This window comes from Prinia subflava, chromosome 2 (genome assembly GCF_021018805.1).
Source record: "Prinia subflava isolate CZ2003 ecotype Zambia chromosome 2, Cam_Psub_1.2, whole genome shotgun sequence".
In the NCBI taxonomy this organism is placed as follows: domain Eukaryota; kingdom Metazoa; phylum Chordata; class Aves; order Passeriformes; family Cisticolidae; genus Prinia; species Prinia subflava.
This window is the reverse complement of record NC_086248.1, coordinates 7,280,371-7,304,860: the sequence shown is the minus strand read 5'-3', so window position 1 is coordinate 7,304,860 and position 24,490 is coordinate 7,280,371. Positions and strand designations below refer to the sequence as shown.

General features: G+C 42.7%; 2 protein-coding genes across 8 annotated transcripts in view; one reads left to right on the top strand and one right to left on the bottom strand.

The window, feature by feature from the left end:
- The window catches only part of KLHL29 (kelch like family member 29), a 387,476-nt gene extending 374,314 nt beyond the window's left edge, over positions 1-13,162 (top strand). For 5 of the 6 annotated variants that reach the window (XM_063424308.1, XM_063424300.1, XM_063424282.1 and 2 more), the window contains 2 exons: positions 274-418; positions 10,854-13,162. In XM_063424308.1, coding sequence (XP_063280378.1) covers positions 274-418; positions 10,854-11,037 — 329 coding nt within the window. In that variant the 3' untranslated portion in view covers positions 11,038-13,162. The remainder of the gene's footprint in view (positions 1-273; positions 419-10,853) is intronic. The other variant, XM_063424319.1, reaches the window with a different exon arrangement.
- Positions 13,163-21,130: 7,968 nt separating this feature from the next.
- Positions 21,131-24,490, bottom strand: part of ATAD2B (ATPase family AAA domain containing 2B) — a 77,021-nt gene continuing 73,661 nt past the window's right edge. For both annotated transcript variants that reach the window (XM_063424270.1, XM_063424274.1), the window contains exon 28: positions 21,131-24,470. In XM_063424270.1, the coding sequence (XP_063280340.1) occupies positions 24,429-24,470 (42 nt within the window). In that variant the 3' untranslated portion in view covers positions 21,131-24,428. The remainder of the gene's footprint in view (positions 24,471-24,490) is intronic.

Sequence of the window (24,490 nt, the reverse complement as noted above, 5' to 3'; positions counted from 1 at the left end):
TGACTCCATTAGGCTTCAGGAAAAGATAATTGTTCTTTACCAGTTTAGAGGGAGGCACATACTGGGGGATGAAGAAGTGATGAACTTTAAAAGTGCCTTTGAGAACTTGGAGAGAGGAGAACAAAACCAGGAAAGGTTTCCTCATTTTTCTTTCCCTAGCCTTGGAGGTTTAGAGAAACGTGACTTATCTATAAATAAGGGGAATGTATAAATAAAAAAACAGTCTCCAAACCTGAGCCTAAAACTGATCTCAGTGTTGCTTTCCATTGACAGATAACAAATATGCTCCTGCAGTCACTCTCAATGGGTTCATCTTTATTCTTGGAGGAGCTTATGCACGAGCAACCACCATCTATGACCCAGAGAAAGGCAATATTAAAGCAGGTCCCAACATGAACCACTCCAGGCAGTTCTGCAGGTGAGAAAAAACATTAAAATGGAATTACCGGTGCCTTAACATTTTCTGTTGATAAATAAGCTACTACAAGTGAAGGGGAGAGGGGAAGGGAGGTGTGAAGCATTTGGGGATTTTCCTCATCTCTTTTCTGTACGTGTTGAGGCACACAGCATTTCCCAGAATGTACATTCAGCAGTCTGTTATGGTTCACGTGTCTCCTCACGCACAGGCACGATGGATCACGGGGAGGGATTGTGTTGGGCTCCTCCAGTGCTTACAGGAATGCTGTTCTCAGTTTGCCACGTGCAATTGGAGGATGATAAATACCCTCTGTAGGAGAGACCACCATAACGTGGAACGTTTTTGCTAACCAGCTAAAAGATCCCTGAAAGAAAAAGAATACTGAGTAAGCACCACACACCAATATTAATTACTGTTATTTATTAGGTGCTTGTGATTGCTTTTTGGGCTCACTTCCCTGATCGTGGTCACAAGTTGAACAAATTTCACAAATTGTCTGACAAAAATAAAACTTGGCAGCCATTACAGGTACTGGCAGCACTTAAAGGCCTTTTAAATAGTTTTACATGGCTGCTACTGAAAGACGGGCTTGTTTTGGGCTGTGCACAGGCAGCTCTTCGTGCAGCAGATTCCCATGCTGGGGAAGGGCTGAGCTGCTGCTTTCCCTGGAAAAGCCACAGCTGGCCTCTAGACACTGCCACAAGCACCAGGTGAGGGTTTGTTATCCATGTGTGATGCAGCAGCACCCTGAGGCACTGAGCCAGGCAGGGTGGAGGGGATGTGCCAGCACTGTCCCGACAGAACACTGGCTGGGGTGGGAGCAAGAGCAGTAATGGGGCAGCAGCAGGGCCCACAGCAGACCCACATCTTCCAAATGTTCAGCCAACTGCACCTTGCTCCAGGGGTGTCCCTGGCCCCCATCCTACTGTTGGAAAACACCTCCATGTTTTAACTTGGATTTAGCCTTTCACTTCAGTGTGATGAGAAAATGCCTTTTAAGGAATCATGCTCAGTTTTTCTCTTTCTGCTGCTTTTTTTCTCATTGTCATCTTTTTTCCCTTCCTTTTATTAATTTAAGAGGCGCCCTCTCTTGGCTGCTGGAGCAGATATTGCTGTAAGCAGAGGGGTCAGGGCACCAGCTCTGTCCTGAGCCAGCTCCATCCCCGTGGCTGCTGCCCTGTTCCCCTGCTCTAAGGACACATCCTCCTAGTGCCTCCACTCCAGCAGGAGGCAAACCAGGACAGGAGTGCAGTGCCCAGGCACCATATAATGATATTTTTCTCCTGAAAACCAGAAATAACGGGTACAATACCACTCAGGATTAGAGCCCTAAGCTGTAAAATGAAACATGAGGGACTTGGATATTTGATATATTCCTGGATCTTCCCATCCATCATAGAGAGGGATGAGCTGCTCTTTGAACATCATGGGTTTGTAAAAAGTATCAAGAATCTGTTAAATATACAAGAGAAATTGCATGGCTGATTTCAGCTGTTGGCTGAGCTCCTCACCTGAAAACTTGCCAGGGTTTCTAACATAAAGGGATGCTTTGCTCTTCAACCTGCAGAACAGAATGACCAAGGAAAGTGAACTGGTGACCTAAATATTCCTCAGGGCTTAGGCATCATAATAACTGGCTTTGTTTAAGTAAGATTTGCCACCCATCCAGAAAAAAGTAACTTCAAACTTAGATGACATTTTTTTCTAATACCTCAAGCAACAGCGGACAGGAAACCTACATTTATAGTGGAATGGTCACCAAAAAAATACATATAATTGGGAGCAAAAAAGGCACCATTTCAAAGATTCTTGAATGCTCTGAGAAACAGTCAAGGAAAAATATTTCAGCCTAACGACATGTAAAGGCTGTGACAAAACCTAAATAAATCAGTGTGTATGGAAATAAGGAAGATGGGAGGTTAGCAGCAACCAATAGGTTAAAACCTACTGCTGCTGCAGGAGGCTGAGAGAACCAGTGCTGAGGGCTAATGGGAGTAAAAAGAAAGGCACTTAAAACTTTAGAGGATCAAATTTGTAACTTGAATCAGCTATAAAACCACTGCTGATGAGACTGATGAGGTAGCAAAATAAAATACAGACCAATTGGGTGTATTTGGAAGGGAAGAAGGAGGTTTGGTTTTGTGTTCTGCTATGAGGGACCAAAAGCAGTCACTGTTGGCAGTGGAGGAAAGTTGGACAGTGGCGAGGAAAGAGGGAACTCTGAAATTACATCCTCAGATGCAGCAACCCAGCTGTCTTAGACACAGGTGTCTTTGGAGACTTCATTGAGAAGCTGATTGAACCACTAATGTTGATTTTTAATAACTTTTCAAGTTGAGGATGGATCAGGGCACTGCCAAAGTGTTTCCGTATTTTGAAAAGGTGAAAAGGAGAATTTCAGCGCAGCAATTAATTTTGCAAAGTACCAGCATCAAGGTAAGTGGTCTCACTTAGCCTCATGTTGGTCCTCCGCAAAATACCAGAGTGGTTAATTTGGGATTTCATCAACAAATAACTAGATGCTAATAAAATAATGAAGACCAATCAGTGCACTTCTCTGGAAAATGAGGCTTGTTAAACCACCCTGTAGTCATAGCATCATTTAGGTTTGAAAAGACCTCTAAGGTCCTCAAATCCAGCCATAAACCTGACTCTGCCAAGTCCACCAAAGGTGTTGGGTAGCTTGGTTCTTTGTTTTGATTTGTAATACAACACGCCTGGCTGCTAAAGACAACTGTGATGCTGTAATACACTGCAGTTTCTCCAAGGTATTTGGCTGGCATTATATGGAATTAACAAGGCACATGGTAGAGAGATTAAATCTGCTTCACTGACAGATCTCAAAATGTAGTTGTTAATGAGAAGATATCATTGAGCAAGGCCACTGGTAGCAAGCATTTCTTCTTCTTCAGTGCTATTTAATACATCCATCAACAATCCAGGTAATAGAAAATCTCTCCTGATAAAGGCTGCAGGGGGCTTAACACTTACTGGGTACAAAATATTACAGAAGGAGCTATTTTATCAGTTCCCTGAATGTATCAGTTGAACTGTCTCAAGGCAGCAGTGGTATTTTAAATACAAAGTAAGACATGGAGGAAGCACACTCATAGCTCCTGCTCCCTTAGAAAGCCAGGCTCTCAGAGGAGGACATAAAGGAGATCACTCAGAGCAGCATGAGCTTGCATCACAATGCTCTGGATAAAAGGTCAGTGCAATATTGGAGATATAAAATGAGCCCCAACACCACAATGAAAACCAGCTGGGCTGAGCGAGTGCTGCCGCATACGGCACTGGGAGATGAGTGCAGTGCTGGGTCCTGCATCAACATGTGAAAATATCAGCAGAAGTTCAAAGGGAAGCTGCCAAAATGACCCCAGATTGCAAATCAAACCTTTGCCATGAAGCTGAAGGAGTTTATCAAAGAAAGACTGAGAGGTGACTTGATCACTGGGAGCAAATGGAGAAGCTTTCAGTCTTGCAGACGAAGGCGGAGCAGGTTACAAGGGCTGGGAAGTCAGGTTACACATCTTGGCCTTGAAGTGAAGCACTTTTCCAACAGTAAGGATAATTAAACAGAGAAGCAGCAAGGGAGGGGGTGAACTCACCAACACTCGCTGTTTTTAAGAGGAGATTAGATACATTTCCAGGAGAGATGCTGCCTGGGGAAATGTCCATGGCCTGTGTATGCACAAGCTCAGATTAACTAAGCACAGAGGTCCCTTCTGACCTTAGCCTGTGAATCTATAAATTCCTCATTCCACTCATTAGCATGGATCACAAAAAACATGGTTTAAAAGCAGCAACATAAACAACTTAAAAATTAACTGCATGCTATTGATCTCCTCTCACCAGGAATAACTCAATACTGAATTTGCTGGGAAAAATCTTGACCGCATCACTTTTATTTTTATCTGCTTTGTTTCTACATGTTAGTGATGAGGGAGCATGATAGCCTCCAGCAGAGGGAAAAGAAATGTGTGTGACATTCCCTGCCTGTGAAAATCCAAATGTCCTATCAAATGGTTTTAATATCAAGTTAAATTACTTTTAGTGAAAAATGAAAAATAAATGGTTTGGGTCTCCAGCTCACAATCAACAGAAGAGCAAATTGAGGATCATTTTCAGATTAAGCCCAGCCTGATGGAAGTCAATAAGAAATTCATGCTGATGTAGAATTAACCCTTTGAAAGATGGTGCTAAATGAGAAAAGAGTGATAATAGGCCCAAAGCATTTTTAAATTCACTGAGAGGTTGAACACCTTCCACACTACAGGTGAGGGAAATATTTGACATTTCCCAAACATCAGGCAAGTGTGAGCTTTCTGCCACACCCCCTGCCTCAGTTTGGCAGCCCTGTTTATTTGCAGGATCTTGAGATGGGGGACAGCAGCCAACAGGAGGGAAGAGTCAGGATGAGATGATGAACTTCTCTCTGCCAGACACCTCCCTCCAAACAGACTTGCAGATATCCCTCCCCTTCAGTGTGGCAAGGCCTCCCTTTGCAGGCAGGAGTTCTCCCTTCCTGCAGTGCCCTTCAAGGGTTTATTTTTCCACAAGTGAAAAGAATACCAATTGCGTTTCTGTGCGTGATTAAAAATTCCATATTCTGCTTGCTTAGGATGCAGGCAGTGTGCAAACAGGCTTGTGCTACAGAGAGCCTCCACGGGGCAACACAGCAGCATGGTGGTGCCAGCAATAATTCCAGAGAAGCTAATTTAGTACCAGCAATTCCCAACAGACACCAGAAAAGCATTTTCTTCCTCCTCCTCTGACTGCTAACCACTAAGATTTATTAGATGGTTCTGCTGAATGGAAATCTTTAATAAAACTGTGACTCAGGCTGAACAGCTCAAAACCAGGGTCAGTTTGGGGATTATTTTACACACACACACACACACACCACCTCTTTTTTTCAAGTAGGACCTTGGTTTTGAACAGCAAAGCATGGTGCCTTCTGTACTGACCTGCCAGGCATTGCTGACCTACAGCACCAACCACAGCCTCCCCAGGCTGGCTCCTTTCTGCCTTGCAAAGCTCATGGTAACTCTAGGCACTGGAAGGGATTGGAGCACAGCTTGTTTGGGTGGATATTCCCAGGTGTGCAGCTATTTATGGAGCAGGATTCCTCAATGGCCATGTGCTTCCCAAACCTACAGGCAGGAAGGTCAGCGTGTTCAGCTGGCAGCATTTGCAGCTGGAGGTGTTTGTAGTCCAGAAGGGAAAACCAAAACCTTCCAGCCTGTCTGGATGGACACACTGATGTGGGGCTGTGTTCCACAGACAGCAGTGGGAACTGCTGCACCAGACTACTGGCAGTAATTTCTGTAGGAGCTGATGACATGAAGGGTTGTGGTGGGCATTAAAGCATAACTGATACAGACAGTGCACTCAGGCCATCACTGATGTGCTGTGGACTTTGGAGTAAAACACTGCTGGTTTGCAGCAACAAGTAACGATGCCATGCGATGGGTTTGGATCATTAGAAAGTGCTCACAGAGTAGGGGAGAATACAACTGGAGCTTGGCCAAAACACCCACACTAATAATCCCGCTCCAGGAAGGGGCATGATATCCTCCTAATTGACCATGACTAATCTGGACCCTCATTTATCCATCTCATGGTAAAGATGACACTTCTGGCAGCGTGACACAGCCACCCGAGCTGGAGCCTTCTGCGACACCACAGCCCAGCTGCCAGCACTGCCACCATGAGGGGACAGAGCCTCAGCTCCCCCACTGCCACCACCCAGGGACACAGGGCCAGCGATGCAAACCACCCTGCACGTGTCTCAGAAAGCTTATGGGGTGTGCTGTGCCTGGCAGTGCCCAGAGCCACACCCCACAGGGGCTGGGACCCTGGGGGCTTCCCTGGTCCTGACAGCAGCTCCATCCAGCTGATGAGCATCCTGGAATTACAGAATGTCCTGAGCTGGAAGGGATGCACAAGCATCATCAAGTCTGACTCCTGTCCCTGCACAGGAAAACCCCAGGAATCTCAGCAGCATCATTCAGTTCCACCTCCAGTGAAGCCCTCCTGAAACCTTAGGGCAGGAAGGAAATTCATCCACTCATAAATGCAGGGATTTTTTTAATTATTATTCCCTTCTTTTAAGCAGATCCTCTGTCAGCCTAACTGATAATACTCAATAATGTTCATGGAACTGCTCCAAATAAATGTGTGCTTCTGCATGCATAGCCAGGAATGAGGAGGGAGAAGAGAATTGTTTGAGGCCTCAGAAGATACTAAGCTTCAGGCAGTGAAAACAATACACTAATTCAGCCATTTCAAATCTTTTGCAACCCTGAGAATTACAAGACAGAATTTTAAAAAATTACTTGTTAACATTTCCTGATGAGGCTGATGTGATCTTTAGGACTGAGCAGGAAATTTTAAAGCAGTAGTAAAATCAACATTTCTTGTATTCCCACTGCTTGATATGTCCAGCATGTCATTGGGAGAGAAAAGTGCTGGAGCAAGAGCACCCAGGCATTCACCTCTCAAACATACAGAAAAAAAACCCAGTGACATCCTTTGCTTCCAAATCTTACTGCCCATCAGGAGACTTCCATCTTCTCACTCTACTCAGCTCTTGTCAGGCAGCACTTCTGGTTCCCAGAAAAAAAAGTTCAAAAATGCCACAGATAGACTGGAGAGGGTCCAGAGGAGGGTTGTGAAGATGATCAAAGGGCTAGAGAGCCTGCCTGATGAGGGAAGACTGAAAGAGTTGGGTCTTTTCTCTCTGGAGAAGAGACAGCTCAGGGGACCCTCACAGAGTATTCCAGCACTAAAAGAGGAGGAGGACAGAAGGAGGACAGAAGCTCTGTCTTGACAAGGAGCCATGGGGAGAAGACAACGGGGCAACAGGTACAAGCTGCACAAAGAGAGACTTCATCATGACATAAGGATTTTTTACAGTGAGATCAGTCACTCACTGGAACAACCTCCCCAGGGATGTGGTGGAGTCCCCATCACCAAAGGTTTTCAGGATGTGATTGGACAGATGCAAGATAATCTCATCTGGTGTCCCTTTCCCACAGAAGGTTGGCCCAGATGATCTTTCAATGTCCCTTCCTGCCTGGGCTGTTCTTTGGTCTTTTGGTTCAGTGATTCAGTTTGTCCATCAAATCCTTCAACAGGCAGAGAGGGACCTTCTCAGCCATGTGCTCAGCCTGGGCAAGGACTGAAAGGTGGATAGGCAGAGAAGAAATGTAAAGGGTGTTTATATTACACAAGTATGCCAGTCATGGACAGCCAGGTCCCCACCAGCCCTTGGCACACCTCAGCCTCATTGGGATTTTCCTGGGAGTGGGATCCAGAGCTGCATGGAGGTCAGCAGATGGATCAGACAACCCGTGACAATGTCAGGGGACAGTTGCAGCTTGATCTTCTGACACTGAGCATTGCTTGTGAAATGAAGGATGCCCAGGCACCTCAGGAGAATCAGTGACAGGGCAGGAGAAGCCTCTCTAGTGAACAGCAGTAATTACCTGCAGAGTAGAAAGCTGGGTCATTCATTAGCCTGCACAGTGATAATTTGCTGCAACTCACTTTTTTGGAAGGAGTGGCTGAAGTGATCTGAATTTGGATGCCCATTACCTTCTTCCCAGGCATTCTGCTGGAGAGCTGGAGGTCTGGCTGCTCCACAGCCAGGGAAGTCACTGCCCCAAAGCCACTGGGGTTTGTGTCCCTGCAGCAAGGCTCTCTGGCACAGAGCTTCCTCCCTTCCTTCCTTCCCAGGCTCTGACAGCCTGTAATCATTTTATCTCTCAGGATTAATGGCACCAAGCAATAAACTCACATCCCAATTATTGTAATTATTTCTTTCTTTGTATGTCAGCCTTGGTAAGGATGTTTTTACAGCTGATGGGATGGAAGGGAGGGGAGAACTGAAATATTGTTACAGTAAGGAAGAAAGAGCAATGAGCATACTCCTTTCCACTCACTTTTCTCAGTGTTTTAGAACCCACTTGAGTTTTATGTTCCCTAAGGTCCCAGAAATTAGCAGTGATTGTCCTAATACTACAAAGTAGCAGCAATTTCAAATTAAATTCCTAATTATCTTAAGCACCGACCTGCCACTTTAGCCCCAGAGACGCCTGAATGTCTCCAAAGTTCCTTGTACATCTGAGGACTCACTGTGTGCTCAGAACTGCCTATTGCTCCATGGCAGGAGCAGCTCTTTACACTGCTTTACTTAACCTCAGGCATGACTCACAAGCTAAGCATTATGCCAGTCTTATCTACGGGAGTTGCATATGGAGGGAGCAGAAGCTGCTCTAATCTCCGTTTAAAATTCATACAGTCTTCTAGAGGATGGAATTCAGCATCCATGTCTTCCCCACTGTATTAGCACCATGATGGGAAGGTACAGGACTGAGCTGCTTGTCTCAGGCCATGGGCAGGAATTCTTTCCAGGGATGCCCAGGTTCCAGAGAACAAGGTCAGCACATGTTCACTCATTGTAACCCCAAATCCAGAGCATGGGCTGGGGAGGAGCCCAGACCCAGATCATTTTGGGAAGGTTTCCTTGGCTGCTGAGCTGCTCTGCTGTGGCTACCTGCTACCTCTGCCACCAGCTCTGGCTCCTTCTGAGGTGAGCTCCTTCTCTTTCAAAGCCATCTTTCAGGATGTCACTTGCTTTACTCAAGTCCTTATTCTTCCCCATTTCTCCCTAACGTTTGAAAAATAATTACCCATGGTTCAGTAAGTTCATTAGCAAACTCCCTCAGGACCCTGGGCTATGCATCATCCAGCCCTGCTGATTTGTGGATAGGCTCTAATCAAGTGTTTCAAGTCTCTCTCTCCTTCCTCCTCCTTTCAGATTAACAGTTATTTTGACAAGATTCTCATTATTTCCTATTTCCTGGCGGTACCCAGGGACTAGGCTTATTTGAGTCCTCACTGTTGTCATTGTGAGTTTATTTTTAACCTCAGGCTCTGCTTCTCCACAAGGACATCAGAGTCTTGTGTTCTTCAGAAGCACGTGGCATTGTCAGTGCCATTTTAGTCTCAGTTCATCCTGTGTCTTCCAGCACTCTCTGGCTTTTGCCTTTATCACTTTTTATCTTTCCTCTTCCACTACTTCAAGATTAGCAAGCAAAATTAGGAAAATTACTTTGTTTTTACCCAGCCTAGAGGATCAGTACACTTTCCCACCTTGTTAGATCTAGGCCACCTTCTTGGTTGCAATTAATTTCTCATCTTCCCATCGCTCCTGTTCTCCCTGCTATCCTTTGGCAGGTACATACCCTCCGAGTCTCCATTCTCCTTCCCAACACAGTCATTCATCAGCTGCTCTCCCAATGGACCCAGCCACCAGAAAAGCCATTGCCAACCCCATCCACATGAACAACACCTTTAAATCAACTTGGAAGGCAAATCTGGGCTTCCTGGCAGAAGAACAGCAGACAATCCCAATTTTGGGTTGCCCCCCATGCAGTGGGAAGGTGGCATGGGGCACACAGCAGGCCCTGCATTGGCTTTTCCCATCCAGACACCTCTGCCATGCTCTGCCATTTCCAAATGCACCCGTGGGACCCAGCCCAACTTCACCAGCCCAGAGCAGTGTCCTGCCGTGTGCACCACTGCTCAAGAGGCCAAGGCATGAAGTGGAAGGAAGAGGAAGAGATGTGACCAAGGGACAATTTTCCTTTCAAGTACCTCCCACACCTCTGCACCTTCCCTCTCACCAGGAGCCTATGGACCATGGATTAGCCCAGCCCCATTATTCTTCATTTACACGAGGCATCTGAAGTCAAACACTTTCACTTTAGGAAAGCAGTAAGGGTTTTTGTCTTTAGATGCCAACAAAGAGCTGCCCTGTGATTCCCTCAGCTGCACAGCCCTGACCATCAGATCTGTGTGCCCCAGATCCGCTTTCCCCTGGACACCTCTGGGGTGCACAAGGACAAAGTCAGTGGGATTTCCAGGCCCCCATGCCAGGGCACAACCATGGAAGGGGCTGAAGCAACAGAACTTATTTTGAAGATTTCTACCCCCCCTTTTGTAGCATTCATTAACAATTAAAGGAGTAACTTGAAGCAAGAGCTTATTCCAGCTCAGGTGGTGGGAACCCCAAATTGCTTGGATTGGTTTTGCACGTGCAAAGTGTTACAGGGACACACCACCCTGCTGCTTCTGCTGCAGATCCCATGTGTGGGCTGGAGAAACATCTTACATGGACTTTTATCTGTTGTTTACATTAGAGACAACAGTTACCTACCTGGCAGGAACACAGAAAGGATTAATTTTGGGGAGAGAAGGGGAGAGAAGAGAAATGCCCACACAGCTTTATACAGATAAGAACAAAAGGTGTATTCATTCAATGTTTACCCATTGTAATAAAAGCTTGGGTTTGTTTTAAGCCTGAAAAGAAAAATGTTCAGTAAGACAACTAACTCTAACTAACTTTTTTGTCTTTTGAAAAACACAGTGCTGTGGTTCTGGATGGAAAAATCTATGCCACTGGTGGGATCGTGAGCAGCGAAGGACCTGCCCTGGGAAACATGGAAGCCTACGACCCTAAAACAAACACGTGGACACTTCTACCAAATATGCCCTGCCCCGTTTTCCGACACGGCTGTGTAGCAATCAAGAAGTACATTCAGAGTGGCTGACGCTCCCCGGGAGCTGGATGGAGAACTGTTTGTACCTGCTGAAGGCAGGCTAGAGGAATACTATTACTTAAGGAACAAAAGCAGCAAAGCCAGCCAGTGAACATATTGCTCTAAAGTCTTGAATAGTGTCTACATTGAATGTAGAAAAATCATCCTCACCTTTTGGTGAACAAGGAGCAGACAGCTCCGTGCTATGTAAAATATTGTAACTTAATAATGCAAGGGTGTCACTAGATGTTATAGTGGCACTTGTTCTGGACATCGGCTTTCGGTCAACCCAGGTGCAATAGAATTTCTCATATTTTTTAAGCTGGGGAAGAGAGGAAAAAAATAATCTGCATTTTACTTTAGAGCTCAAGCTTGATTCTTGAAATAACCATGCAGATTAATTTTACTATTACACTTTAGACATCAATCTATTTGAAAGGTCAAAGTGTCCTTACCACTTTGATTCCTACATTTGTTTCTAATACATGCTTTTCAATACCAATGACTGAGAGAAATCTTGTGTGACAGATGGCTTACGTTGATGTCAGTCTTCCATCAGATCAAACAAATATGTCAATTCTCTATAGAGAAGAGCCCAAAAGAAGGAAGAGGTGGGGACTGGGGAGAGGAATAGCTATTGGTAATAAATGCCACATAAAATGATGAAAACAAAAGGTCTGTTGGGCGGATGAGTTTCTGCTCCTGGTGATTCTCGTGTGGGCACGGGGGGTTCTGAATCTTTTCCTCCGGGTTTGTGCTGATTCCCTTGGCCGTGCCCGATTCCCGCAGTGCGAAACGGGAACGGTTCGGATTCCAGAGGCGCTGTCCTGACAAAGCCACTCTCCACTCCTGGCCAGGGTCACAGTGAAACGCACAGCGTGGGGTTGGCCTCGTGTTCCTCAGACACAGAAGATGCCTCCTGTGGCTGCGCACTCGGGTTTGGCTCTCAACCAAAATCCCTCACGTCGGGATACACGCCACTATCTTTTATGTGAAGTCTGAGAAGTTTTTTTATTTGACTTTATTTTTCAATTTCCTTCCCTAGGTGTGGAAGCCTTATACTTCTTATTTACAGATTTTAAACACATGAGTTTAAAGCCCATGGTAGAAAAATGCATAGACTTAAGCCCAGTGTAAGAGACTTCAAATTATTACTATGTAGAGTTGTAAGTATATGCACAGCACAGGGGTTATATTTTTATATATATTAAAATATTGTCTATCCAGAGAGCATTGTGATGTGGAAATTCTTTATAAATTTATACATAAAAGGAAAACAAATGGGAGATGGACTGGGTAACATAGACGGGGCAGGGGAGAGAATCTTAAAATTCACCTGTAGGAAGTAACCCCAAGCTAAGGATTGTCTCGTTTCCTTCCAAGTAGAGGGAAAAAAAAGTTGCCATACTTGCCTTTGCAGACTGAAATCCCAAATGCCATACCAGTAATTCAAGAAGGAGGGTCCTGTACAGGGTGTGGGTGAGATCTTGCATTCAATATCTAGTTGAATTTCATACCAAATACAGTAGCCTTTTTATATGGAGGGAGGTCTGCCTACAGCTTTGGGGAAATCAATGCAGATGGTTAGCTAATCATCTTATTTTATTAATAATCATTTATAAAATAAAATTTAAAAAAAATAAAGACATTTGTATCTTGCAGTATTTAAAGAAAATGTGCTCGAGTCAGCTGAGTCAAGCTATAGGGTGACTCAAGCCTCTCATTTTGACAGTGAGGTTCCAGCCTTTGTTATGCAGTTGTTTTATTTATTCTTTAAAGAAAAGAAAAATAATAAGCACAACAAAATTATATACCAGTATGTCATTTAAAGTATTTATGTCAAACAGGGTGCAAGTGTGAACCTAAAGATTGGAGCACAAGTTTCTAACTGCCTGGGGCAGGACTAATTTTAGTGTTGGTGTGTGTCTACCTCCAAAGGAGGTGCTACCTGTCAACAAGACTGAAACACATTCGACATTTCCAATTTAGCTTATTTCTTCATTTCTCACACTGGAACAAAACTGGCTATTTCTGTGAATAATATTAAAAACAGGGTTATCTGTAATGGTATTGTATATAGTTTATGTTTACTGTTAAGTTCTTGTTATATTATAATAAATATATTTATAGATCTAGATTCAGCATCCAGATTGGATTAATTTTGTCATGACTGATCAAGAAAAAACACTGCACAAATGGGGACTTCATGTTTCAACCTAGCCAGGGATGAAAATGTATTCATTCCATCCAACAAGCTTCTCTTGCAAATCCAAAAATTTATTGCTAATACTTAAAAACTCAGAAGCTTCCAAAGTGCTTTCATTCTCATTTCAGAAAAAATCTCTTAGAAGTAATTCTAGGTTTTATTCAGAAAGACTGTTTCTTGTTCATCTATTTTCCCAAATGTACTATTAAGTAAAGAACAGAAGGGCTCAAGATAGTTTAGGAAATGATCTTGAAAAAAAGCCCTGATAAACAGCTTTTTCACTTTATTTTTTTAAATGAAAGCAAAAGTTTGTGCTGCACTGCTGCTGTGATATCTAAAAGATGAAAGCTGTGTTTGCCCTATGGTCAAAATTCCTTCGTATCCAGTGTGGGAGCTCTGTACCTCACTGGATACATCGTTCAGAGAGCAATTCCATGCAACCATTCCTGCCTTCTTTGATGTTTCATTAGGGTGTCATCTGGTAGTTGTAAAACTGGATCTGGAACAAAGACGAGCCAAATATAACTAGTCTCAAATACCACCACAGTGGAACATTTCAGCCTGATCTGAGGAGGTAATTTCTGTTTTGCACATTAACAGGAAGAGCCTAACATTTATTGAAATTGTCTTCGGTTCTTACAGAGTATTTAAGAGCGTGAACTGCAGTTTTTAAACGTTTTAGTTTAGGCTTAGTGGCTGAGGTTGAACAGCCTGTGAAGATCACTAAAAGCCTTGCAATTCAATATTACAAAACCATGCTGCAATAATCCAGACCAAGTGGGGTGAGTTGCCAACCTTTCATCAAGGCTCTGCATGGATCTCTTACTCAGCACTAGTCAATAATACTTGGTGGGATGAACAAGACACAGACTATTTACTTTACTTGTATGTGGAAATTATTTTAGTTCCCCTCTGGGAAGTTAGCTGAGTGCTTTTGCCAAATGAATCATGCGCACGTATCTGCTCAGAGATTTTTCTTCTTAAAAGCTTTACGAAATTCAGGGGGACAGGCTGGCTCAGCAGCCTGATAATGATAAAAACTCTTTTGTCGCTGATGCGACTCTCCCCTGGCTCACCTGGGAAGGAGAGTGATCTCCAAATGGGGCTGTTCACAGTGCTCAGGTAATCACCTACCCCTGACAATTTACACAAGTCATCTCCCTCGCGCCCGTTGTTTCATCTCGCGGCAAACGCGCTGTACTAATAAAACCTCAGCAACCCCATCTTTTAATTAACTGCAGGTAGGTGTTAAGGCTGAGCTTAGCACAGTGTAAGTGCAGCAGCTAATTAAGAGCGTTGGGTACACTCCAGCTTGCCCTCAGAGGGGTCCAGACAGACTGAGTGCCAGCATGAGCACCCGATTCTGCAGCTGCAGGGATTAACCAGGAGAGAGCTGCTCCCACCCAGCCCCACCAGCACAAATGTGTTTAACCAGCAGAGGTGGAACAGGCACAAGTGGCTTCAGGTACTCGACCACCCTCTCAGCTTCTCATGAAGAATTTGTCTGAAAAAAGGGAATGGCTCCCAAAGGTTTTTCTGCTGTTTCCAATGCAAGGGCATGATCTCAGAACCACACTGCCTCCCTGTCCCTCCTGAAAAAGGGTGATGTAGTGTAATGTAATATCAAATAAAACTGCACACAGTATATGCAGTCAGGAGTTGGCAAGCTGCAACCTGTGCCAGGTGTGTAAGAAGACACTGATTCTGTATCTGCTTGGACATTTTTAACTTGTCATGCTAACACAAGCCTTTTAAATTGGATGAGACCCTTAAACTCACCCCTTAATGCCTTCTTTCCCATTGTAAGTCAGCTCAAAAACAGAAGCTGAAGCGTGCTTTCAGCTGAGGTAGAGATGCCTGCACACACAGGAAGGCAGCAATAAGTTCCCACCATCAGGGAGTGTTCTGGGTTGATAACTTTCGACTGCAGAAAAGGCCAGAAAGAAAATGGTCTGGAGGGAAGCAGATGGATTCATCCTGGGCACGGTGTTCCCATCACTCATTACATTAAGCTGGACAGCTATACCAGAACAGAAACACCGTTTTTCCTCCAAAAGGCCAAGCTGTTTGAGGCATGATTAAACACTTGCTGAGGTTAGAATTCATGAGAGCAAGAGCTGCCACTGTGAGCTCCTCAGCTGAGCTCTGGAAGCCTGGAAACAAAAACCAGAGTGGCAGACTACTGTGAAAAACAACTCTCCCTTTGCTGGTCACCAGTGTTTTTCCTTTTGATAACACACACTACTTTCAGGAAGGCCTGGTTAGCTAGCACATTTCTTACAGAGTAATAAATTCCAATTTTCTTTATCTAAACAAATTCTACTTCAGTCGGCAGCAGCTTTACACACAGAATTAAGTGTTTTGGCTCGGTTACTGCCTGGGAGGAGGAAGCTCCATCAAGCCGTATCTGCCTCTGAATTCTTCATTAGTGGTGGTCTGCACAATAAAGGTTTGAAAGGCTTCCTGCTTTTAATTTCATAATCTGTTGGGTTTGAGCAGTGTTCTTTCTTCCTTTGGAGTTCATACATACTCCAGATCTTACACAACAAGAGTCATACTGGCAAAATAGGATATCAAACCTCAGCTGTTGTCCAGCAGCAGTGACTTTTTCCCACTTTTTTGTGGCTGAAGAGCAGACACCCACCTCCTAAGGTTGCCTGTGACGCTCCTACAGAAGTATCAGCTTCTCACCTCAGTAAAAACAAGACATGTTAATAAAAATAGGTCTTACAGGTAGGAATGAGCCAATCCCTCTCCACATCTTAGGAACTTAAGCAGTCTCTAATTTCTTATGCACTGTCCCTGTGCTGGTGGACAGCATCAAAGTAAGGATCAAGGAATTGAACAGGGAAGGGGACACACCAAATGCTCTAAGAGCATCCTGATGCTCCCCCAGAATCACTGTCCCTCGACCACAGAAACAACAATCAGCTCTCACAAAGCAAGCCTAAGTTTCCAAACCCACTGGAATTTTGGTAGCTGTTTCCATTAAAAGAGCTCATCTTTTAGCAAGTTATTTATTTTCATGTCCAGTGAATGCAGTGCTCCATTACTTGTTGCACCAATTTCAATTTTACCTGTTTCAATTTAGGCCCAGTTTTTCTGCAAGCTCCCTGTTTATGTACTGGAACATGCCAGGCTGAGAAAGCTGAGGCTGTTGAGCTGGAGGTCACAAGGACACCTCACACCAACATCCCAGTAACTGAAGGGAGCCACAGGGAATCCAGAGTGGGACTCTCACAGGAACTGCAGTGATGAGGGGAATGGTACAAATTGAAAGAAGGGAGATTTAGGTCAGATATTGGGAAGAAATTCTTTTCTGTGAGGGTGGTGAGACTGGCACATCCAGGATGTCTAGTGACGTTGTGGATGCTCCAGCTCTGGCAGTGTTCAAAGCCAGCTTGGATGAGGCCTTGAGCAAGCTGGTCTAGGGGGAGATGTCCCTGCCCATGGCAGGGGATTGGGACTAGGTGATCTTTGGGAAGGTTCCTTCCACTCCCTATCATTCTCTGGTTCTATCATAAAAAGCCACACATAGCCTTTCTGGGGAAAATTAGGAGTGGAAATGGGACAGCTTGGGAATGTAGGCTTGAGAATGGCTCTTATTTCTGTTTACTGCTTGCCAAGAGGTATCCCCCACGGAGATCAATACATCCAGGCTGTTTAAACCTGGAGAGAATATTACACTTTCCCAACTGGATAAGGGGTTTTTAATTCCAGAGGTAACCTAGCACTCAACCATCTCCACAAAGCCCAGAAGTCTCTGCCCTGCTGACATTCATTTTTAATAACATGGGGGTATTTCAGGGAGTGCTGATAATGTGACAGTTATCAAAGGGCAAGTGAAATGACTGGGTAATTACAGGGCATTCACCTGACATCAAGCCCAAGTAAAAATGGAAAGATGGTATCTAACTAAAGTGATCAAGAATCAAAGGGATAAGAATAAATACAATGATTTTCTAGAAAATTGGCTGTATCACACAAAGCTGATCTCATTCTCTGACAGGATTACACATTTGATTGATAAGGTAATAGATTTTCAACAGCATGTGACAAAATACTTCAGGTTTTGGCACAGTATTCAGACAGCAAATATTAAATGGGCTAAAAAAAGGCAGATTAATTGAGGAATATCTAATCTGCTCAAGTAATTCTCAATTTGGTAGTATCAGAGAGTTTCTAATGGGGGAACCCTCTTGTTCCGGAGTTCTTGAAGGAAAAACGTTGACATAAATCACAAGTCAGACCTGAGGAAAAGGAGATTAGAGAAGAAAAGATACTGAGGCCTGAACAAGTCACACATATGGTGCTGGCTGGGACCCATCAAACTTCTTTTCATAAAGCTTAGCAGGACCTCAGAGAGGTGGGAATGGGGAACGTTGACACCGAGGATGGAGAAGTGCACCATGAAAAGCTTCAAGTCTGAGAAGAGTCAAACAACAAGAGTTCCCAGCCCAATTTCATGGTGTAAAAGGCCTAAATTGATTTTTAGATGTGTAAAAAGGGGGGCAGGGAATAGGAATCAGTGATTTTTTGCCTCTGTAAATGGCACTGGTGGGACCTATGCTGGAATATCCTATCAATTTCCTCTGTGACCAAATGTTTTAGAAGATGTTGAAAAATTGACCTACTGCAGAATAAAGCCACAAAATTGACTTAAAGGCTGGAGAAAATGCAGTGAGAGCCATAAAAAGCTTGTTCTTCAGCAAAAAAAAGATGGAGTGGCTCCTTGATCACAGTGCATTAGTGTCTTGATGGGGGGGAAAACCAGGTATGAATAGTCTAAAACACCAAGAGTTGACAAGAAGCAGAGCCTGGAAGTTGAAGCTGGACCAAACCAAAAGAGGAGTGAGGCACGTGTTTCTAGCCACAAGTTTTAACTACTCCATGAAAAGTTCAGAGAGCAGAGTAGATGTACTTACTCTGCAGACTAAATGTCTTCCCCAAGAACACTGTTAAACCATTCAGATGTCAGCAGGCCCTCAGCACACAGGAGATTAAATCATACGTGCCACAGCATCCAATTCAACAAACCAGTGTTTTCTGCTGGCATTATTCGCCGTGAATAAACCCAAATTTTTGTAACAAATTGCTGAACATTTAAATCATCATTAGATGTCAGCTCATTTCCATTTCCAAAATTTATTCTCATGCATTGACAAGATTAACAGTGTAAAATTTATGCTCATGCTTTCGTGGCTGTCCTCTGAATCTTGTGAAAAGGAAGCTTTTTCTTTTTTTTAAAAAAAGCTTTTTTTCCTGCTAGACTTGCTTTAAATTTTAGAGCAAGACTCTGAAGCAGCCTAACCCCAGTATAAAGGTGAGACATTAATTTTATACCAGTTAAATCTCCAGTGCTTCATGAAAATGTAGTCTTACATGCTTTTATTTATGATACTTCAAATGTCTATAGAAAACAGTAATTTATTCCTAGACAGATGTTAGTAGTCACATAAAGATGTGACTATCCATGTTACATTTCCTTTATTGCACTAAACCTTTTGTAATGTCACAGAGAATACAGTGGGCATCACTTCAAAATGTATGTCAGAATCATGGTCCTTAGAAACCTAAAACTCATTAGCAATTTGTCCTTCCCTTTTACCAACATCAGGTATCGCTGTTCTTCCAGGCAGCCTCCACACAGAAGGGATTCTACAAGGTGCAACAAAGTCAGCAGGAGAATGCCAGATCTTTACAACAAAACTGCAGCTGGGGCTTTGGAGATCACAAATAGGTTCTTAGCTAAAACATTATTTTCTTTTCCTTCTACAGCAGAAAGATCCCTTCTTGGAAAACTAACTGAGTCCAAATTTAATGTATTTTCTAGGGTGAATCCTCTGTATTCTGTTTCACTCCCTTTGATGAATAAATATTTCAAAGGGAGTCCTTTTGAAACTTAAGTCTTTCCTTCGTCCCAATGCGGAGTCCCAAAGTGGACAGGTCATCTTCTACAAACTCCTACTTTCACTAGACACAGTCGAGCATCTCTGGGTTATGGCACAAATCAGATTTTACACTGATCCAAAAGGGGCTTCTCATGTCCACAACAAAACCAGGATGGCAAAATGGTGTGAGCACTCCCAGCAGCCACCCAGTCTGAGCGACCTCTACATTTCTCGCATGTACTCTGCCAAAATCCAGATTGCTGGAGGACAGAAGCAAACCCAGCAAACCAGAGGAGTCCAGCACAACAGAACCAACCCCACCTCATCTGCTGCTCAACACATCCTGGGGGCTGCATCACTGGCACCCCAAGCCTGAACAACCTCTGTCTCCAGCCTGCCCCACCCCTGCCCCTGGATGTGAGGAGCCTTTGAACACCACATCACCTTTTGCACCTCAGTCTTGAAATTAGCATTATTCCACATCAGCATTCTGGAACAGCCAATCTCAGTGCAAACGGCCAGGTTCACACTAATATTCCACTAAAAGTGATGAATCCATTTCAAATCTTAGCTGCTTATCATACTTTTAAAGGGAAAGGATTTTTCCTGATATAAAAGTAAGGCTCAGTATAGTGTAAGTCAAATGCAATTCTAAAATAAATGGAATTTCATACTAGTCACAACCATCTACTGGCAGTGAGTTCAACCAAAATATACTTCCTATGCAAATGATCACACTGGAAAAAAATTACTCACCTAGAAATGGAATGAGGCTGAATTAATTAGTGTTAAAGTTTATAATCCCTCATTTTTACATAATAGTTACATGACCACAAGTGAAGCATAAAAGGAGAAGGAAAAAAATAAGAAGTGTTTGGCTTCATTAATCAGTTCATAAGTTTACTGATTTAGCTTGCAGAATTTATTCACATGCAGTGCTGACTTAAAACCCCCTATAATACAAGTCCAAATCCTACCCAAGATACAGAAGAAAAGGATCTCATTTTTAATTTATTTAAATAAATTACCTGAAGAGCTTAAGGAGGAAACAGAGAATGTGCAGCACTGCAAATTTAAGGAAATATGGGAAATTGGATTTCAAAACTACATTCAAGGCAGAAATCAACAGCAGAAGGAAGCAGTGAACACTTGACAAATAGAAGTGTTGCACAAGCATCTAACTAAGGCTTTGGAACACCTGCCCTATTTCTTAGGAAATCATGCTTTTGAAGTACTGCTCAAAATTCACTAAGTATCTTTACAAGGATCCTTTTGTCAGTTCCCAAATATTTTGTCTCCTTTGACTGGTCATTTTTACAGCCACTGTCAGAAATGAGACCTGAATCTATTCTCTTTTAGCACTCCTTAAAGACTGAGACACAAGACATCACACTCTTCTTCCTTTATTCACACTGCAAAGCCCAGCGTGGTGCTGGTCCCTGCATTCAGGTCAAAGCACACCTGCCCCTGCTGAGCCCAGGCTCTCACCAATCACTTCATTATTAGACAACAGGTATTAAATTTCATATCTAATTGTCCTTTCAAAGCTGCATATAAAAGTGGAATTGGAGTCAGACATGAAGTTTAGTTACTGCTACGCCCTTCCTCAACTCCTCTTCTGCCCAGGAGCCCTACAGTTTAAGGTACACAGAAAGGAAAAGAGGGAAACGTCCATGGGTGTTCCATGTCCTACACCTCAAGAGTTCATCCATAAAAAACCAAAAAACGAACACCCCAAAGTTGTAAGAACAACTTTGCTAAATATAATAAATAGAAAGGAAAAAGTCTTTCCTTAAAAAAACCCCCTCTGATTAGAAGCCATTTCCAGTGTCCAAACACTGAAAGCAGAAGTTGGACCAAACTGCTCAAAATAACTAATCTTGAAAAAAAACCAAGATCCCAAAGTGTCACATCTAAACTGCAAAACCAAGGAGGTCTAGTAAGGAAAAGACTGTTATCAGCCAGGAGGAAGCATTTCTTTTAAATACATTTTTGAAGGAGCTAAAGCTGTGTTTTCTTGTCATCTTTATTCAAGTATTTCACAGCAGTTATATTACAAATTACAGTAAAATGTTCAAAATTTCCAGAAGTTCAAAAAAATTAAATAACTTACTTCAAACTAACGTAAAATGAAGTCAAAATGCAAAACATCAATTTAAACACAATTCTGAATAAAACTATAGAATCCAAAATATACCATAGCTGATGAAGGAAGTCTACTTAATTCACAAAGTAGACACACGTTAATGAAACCAAACAGGACGCCCCAATGTCTAAATAACCCAATGTACAAGATACAAAAGATGCAAGTACAAGCCCAAATTCAAGCTTATGTTGTGATTACAAAATAAACAAAAACAAAATAAAAGACTATCAGCTGCAGGACCTGCCATTCAGGAGACTGAAGGCAAAACCAGCACTGACTCACCAACTTAATTTAAAAAAAAAAGGGAAGACAAGATATTACAAAACCCAGTAATCCTATAAATACATTGGCATATGAGGAAATCAAGTAACAATACAGAGGACACAAAACAAAACAAAGAAAAATAATCACAGGTGAGATTCAAGCTTGCAAATACAATTAACTCCAGAGCCATCATCCAAGCAACTCTATCACTCCAGAACAGCCCCTCCCAGACCCCCAGGGAAACCTCCTCCTCCTGGCTGGCCACGTTCCACAGAGTCCAGCACAAGGACTCACACAGGAGTTTATTTGCAATTTTCACAACAAGAAACAAGGAAGAGAGGTCAATTTGTACAAACTCTTGCCAGTGCTATGTGGCAAAAAAATTAAAAACATACAAAGAGTAAACAAGTTTAGACCACATGGATAGATTAACAATTTTTTTTAACTCTATAACCACCAGACATCTGTAAAGGAAAACAAAAACTGAAGTGTGGTTATTTGGGCTAAGAAGGCGAGTATATCACTTTAGGTAAGCTGTCCACTAGAACATCTGATATTAGCTACATTTCTCTAAAACGACATGGCAGCCCCTCAATTAGTAAAGTTGCCTCTTAATGATTTTTCCCAATCAACAACTGACAGTAAAAATTTTCCTTTAGAAACCTGACCTTTTAGAACCTTTTTTGAATACTAGGCATTAGCTTAAACTTGCTTTTTACACTCACTGGTGACTAAAATTCTCAACTGTTTTAGTTTATATAAATTTATTATCTTCTTAAAAATGAATGCAGTTCTATCTTCCACAAGTGCTGCTGTTACTTGAACAAAAACTTCTTTGAGTAAGTGAAACTGGAATAAATATTTTTAAAAAATTCTGCAGCAAGAACCTGAGACTTGCAAAAAACCCTTTTATCAGAAACTTGCTACAAAAAATCTGCTACATTTCCTTTAATCAAATCTTAAAGTTTGTAACAATTTCCATCAAAATACAAAATGCTGTTAATGTACCAGACACATAAATATCTCAAACAGGTATGATGCTAATAAATACTAAATGAAACATGGAAAAAAAATCCCATAATCAAATCTGAGATCAAAGAATCTCATTTAAAATGTGTTTTCTGCTTGTTTTTGTTGTTTTTAATCGCACTTTCCCACCTAAAAAATACAGTGTTTCTGCATGGGTTGCATTTAGGTGTAACTAGATGTACATGAACGCTTAAAACCTTTTTCTGCCATTACATATGAACAAAAACAGTGGCATCCAGGGGAGAAGAAGATCTAAGATAGAGTGATGTTTAACCACAATGGACAAAGCACTTTGGATTACTGCAGTAGCCCAAGGCCCACGTTTTCTCTCTCTGCAGCACTACCCTGGGATGAGCCGTAGAGGTGGAGACAAGTCCCTAAGCCTGGGTTTGTACAGGGGAGCAGCGTGATCACAGTCCTCCATGAACACTGTTGGTAACTAAAATACAAAAAGCTGAGGTAGCTCAGAATCTCTGCAGTAGTCTGTTTTCTCTATTGAAAAACTAATCACACTGCATTGCATATTTGTGGACAGACACTTCTGCAGCTACGTAGGGACAGTCACAATGAAGGGTTCAGGATGGGAACACCAGCCAGCTGCTCTGGAACACTTTCCACATGGGTGTGACATAAACCAGCCCGGGTCATGCTCTAATGCCGAGCTTGTGATAAAACATAAAAACTGCCTAGACTGTTCTCTCCATTTGCCAGAAAGGAAAGGTGTTGAACTCCACAATTCAGACCCAGAGAACTCTTAGAAAAGATGGATTCAAAAGGCTCTCCTCCAATCCTCCCCACAGTAACGATGCTTTGCACAGAACAACTTGTGAAACCTAAGAGAAGTTTTATTTTAACTGAGGTTGGGCTCCAGGACTTTGACCAACTATAGTGTCTTCTTGCCTGCACTGCACAGTCCAAGCTATATTACAAACACAGACCTTCCCAATGAATCCTGCCAGTATTAACCTTGCTTTCCTTAGAGAACTCGCACTGGAAAACAAGGACATGGTGGGAAAATGCTTCATTTTTAGCAATATAGAAGAGTTTCACTGTGTAACTTGTTTCTAAAACAAAATATATACCAATGAAAAAGGAAATTCACCATTTTGGTAAAGTATGTGGCTTTTTCAGTGTGTCTTAGTTTAGTTCTGTAGAGTAAGACAGGCATTATAGAATCATAATACTGGTTGCCATCCAATGAAGAGAATACGATTCATCCTTTTGGACATCTTCATTCTGCAGACAGCTTTCTAACATTGCCATTTGCTATAATCCAAACAAATCGTTTAGCCTTATCTTTCTCAATTGACTAAAAGGCACATTAAAGGCAGTTCTAGAGAGCCTCATCTTCAAATTACTGTACATCCAGTTACTCAAGATTCCTACCACAATGCATCACTGCCTTCTTTAGGACAGATTTTTTTTGTCCATAACCCCAGAGAAGAGAAGAATTGGAAAAAAAAATAAAAAAAGGTTGCCTGTTTAAAAATATTCAACTTAGATCTGCTCTTTCCAGTCCTCTTGTATGTGTTGGTCTTCACTTTGCCTGAAGTTTCCCCAAAGATAATGCATGTAGAGTGAACAAGAGCAGGAATGAGGACAGTTTCTGTAGCACCAAAAATCTCCAAGCTGTGGCATTGTATTCTTTATTTATATCAGATACAACTATATGAAGTTCCGTTTGGTTCTTGTAGGCTGGTTGGTTTCAGGTACCTGAGACAATAGCACCAAATTCAACAGAAACAAAAAGAGAGAGCACTTAAGAGCAAGGCTCTGCACATACTTGGTGCAAATGGAAACTGAATGGCTCAGAGGACTGCTCTCCCATGAGCAGTTTGAGAGGATAAACCCACCCATCTTGACGAGTTCACAGGAATGTTTCAAACACATGAACTGTTCTTTCCATCTCCTGCAAGAGACACAGACCAT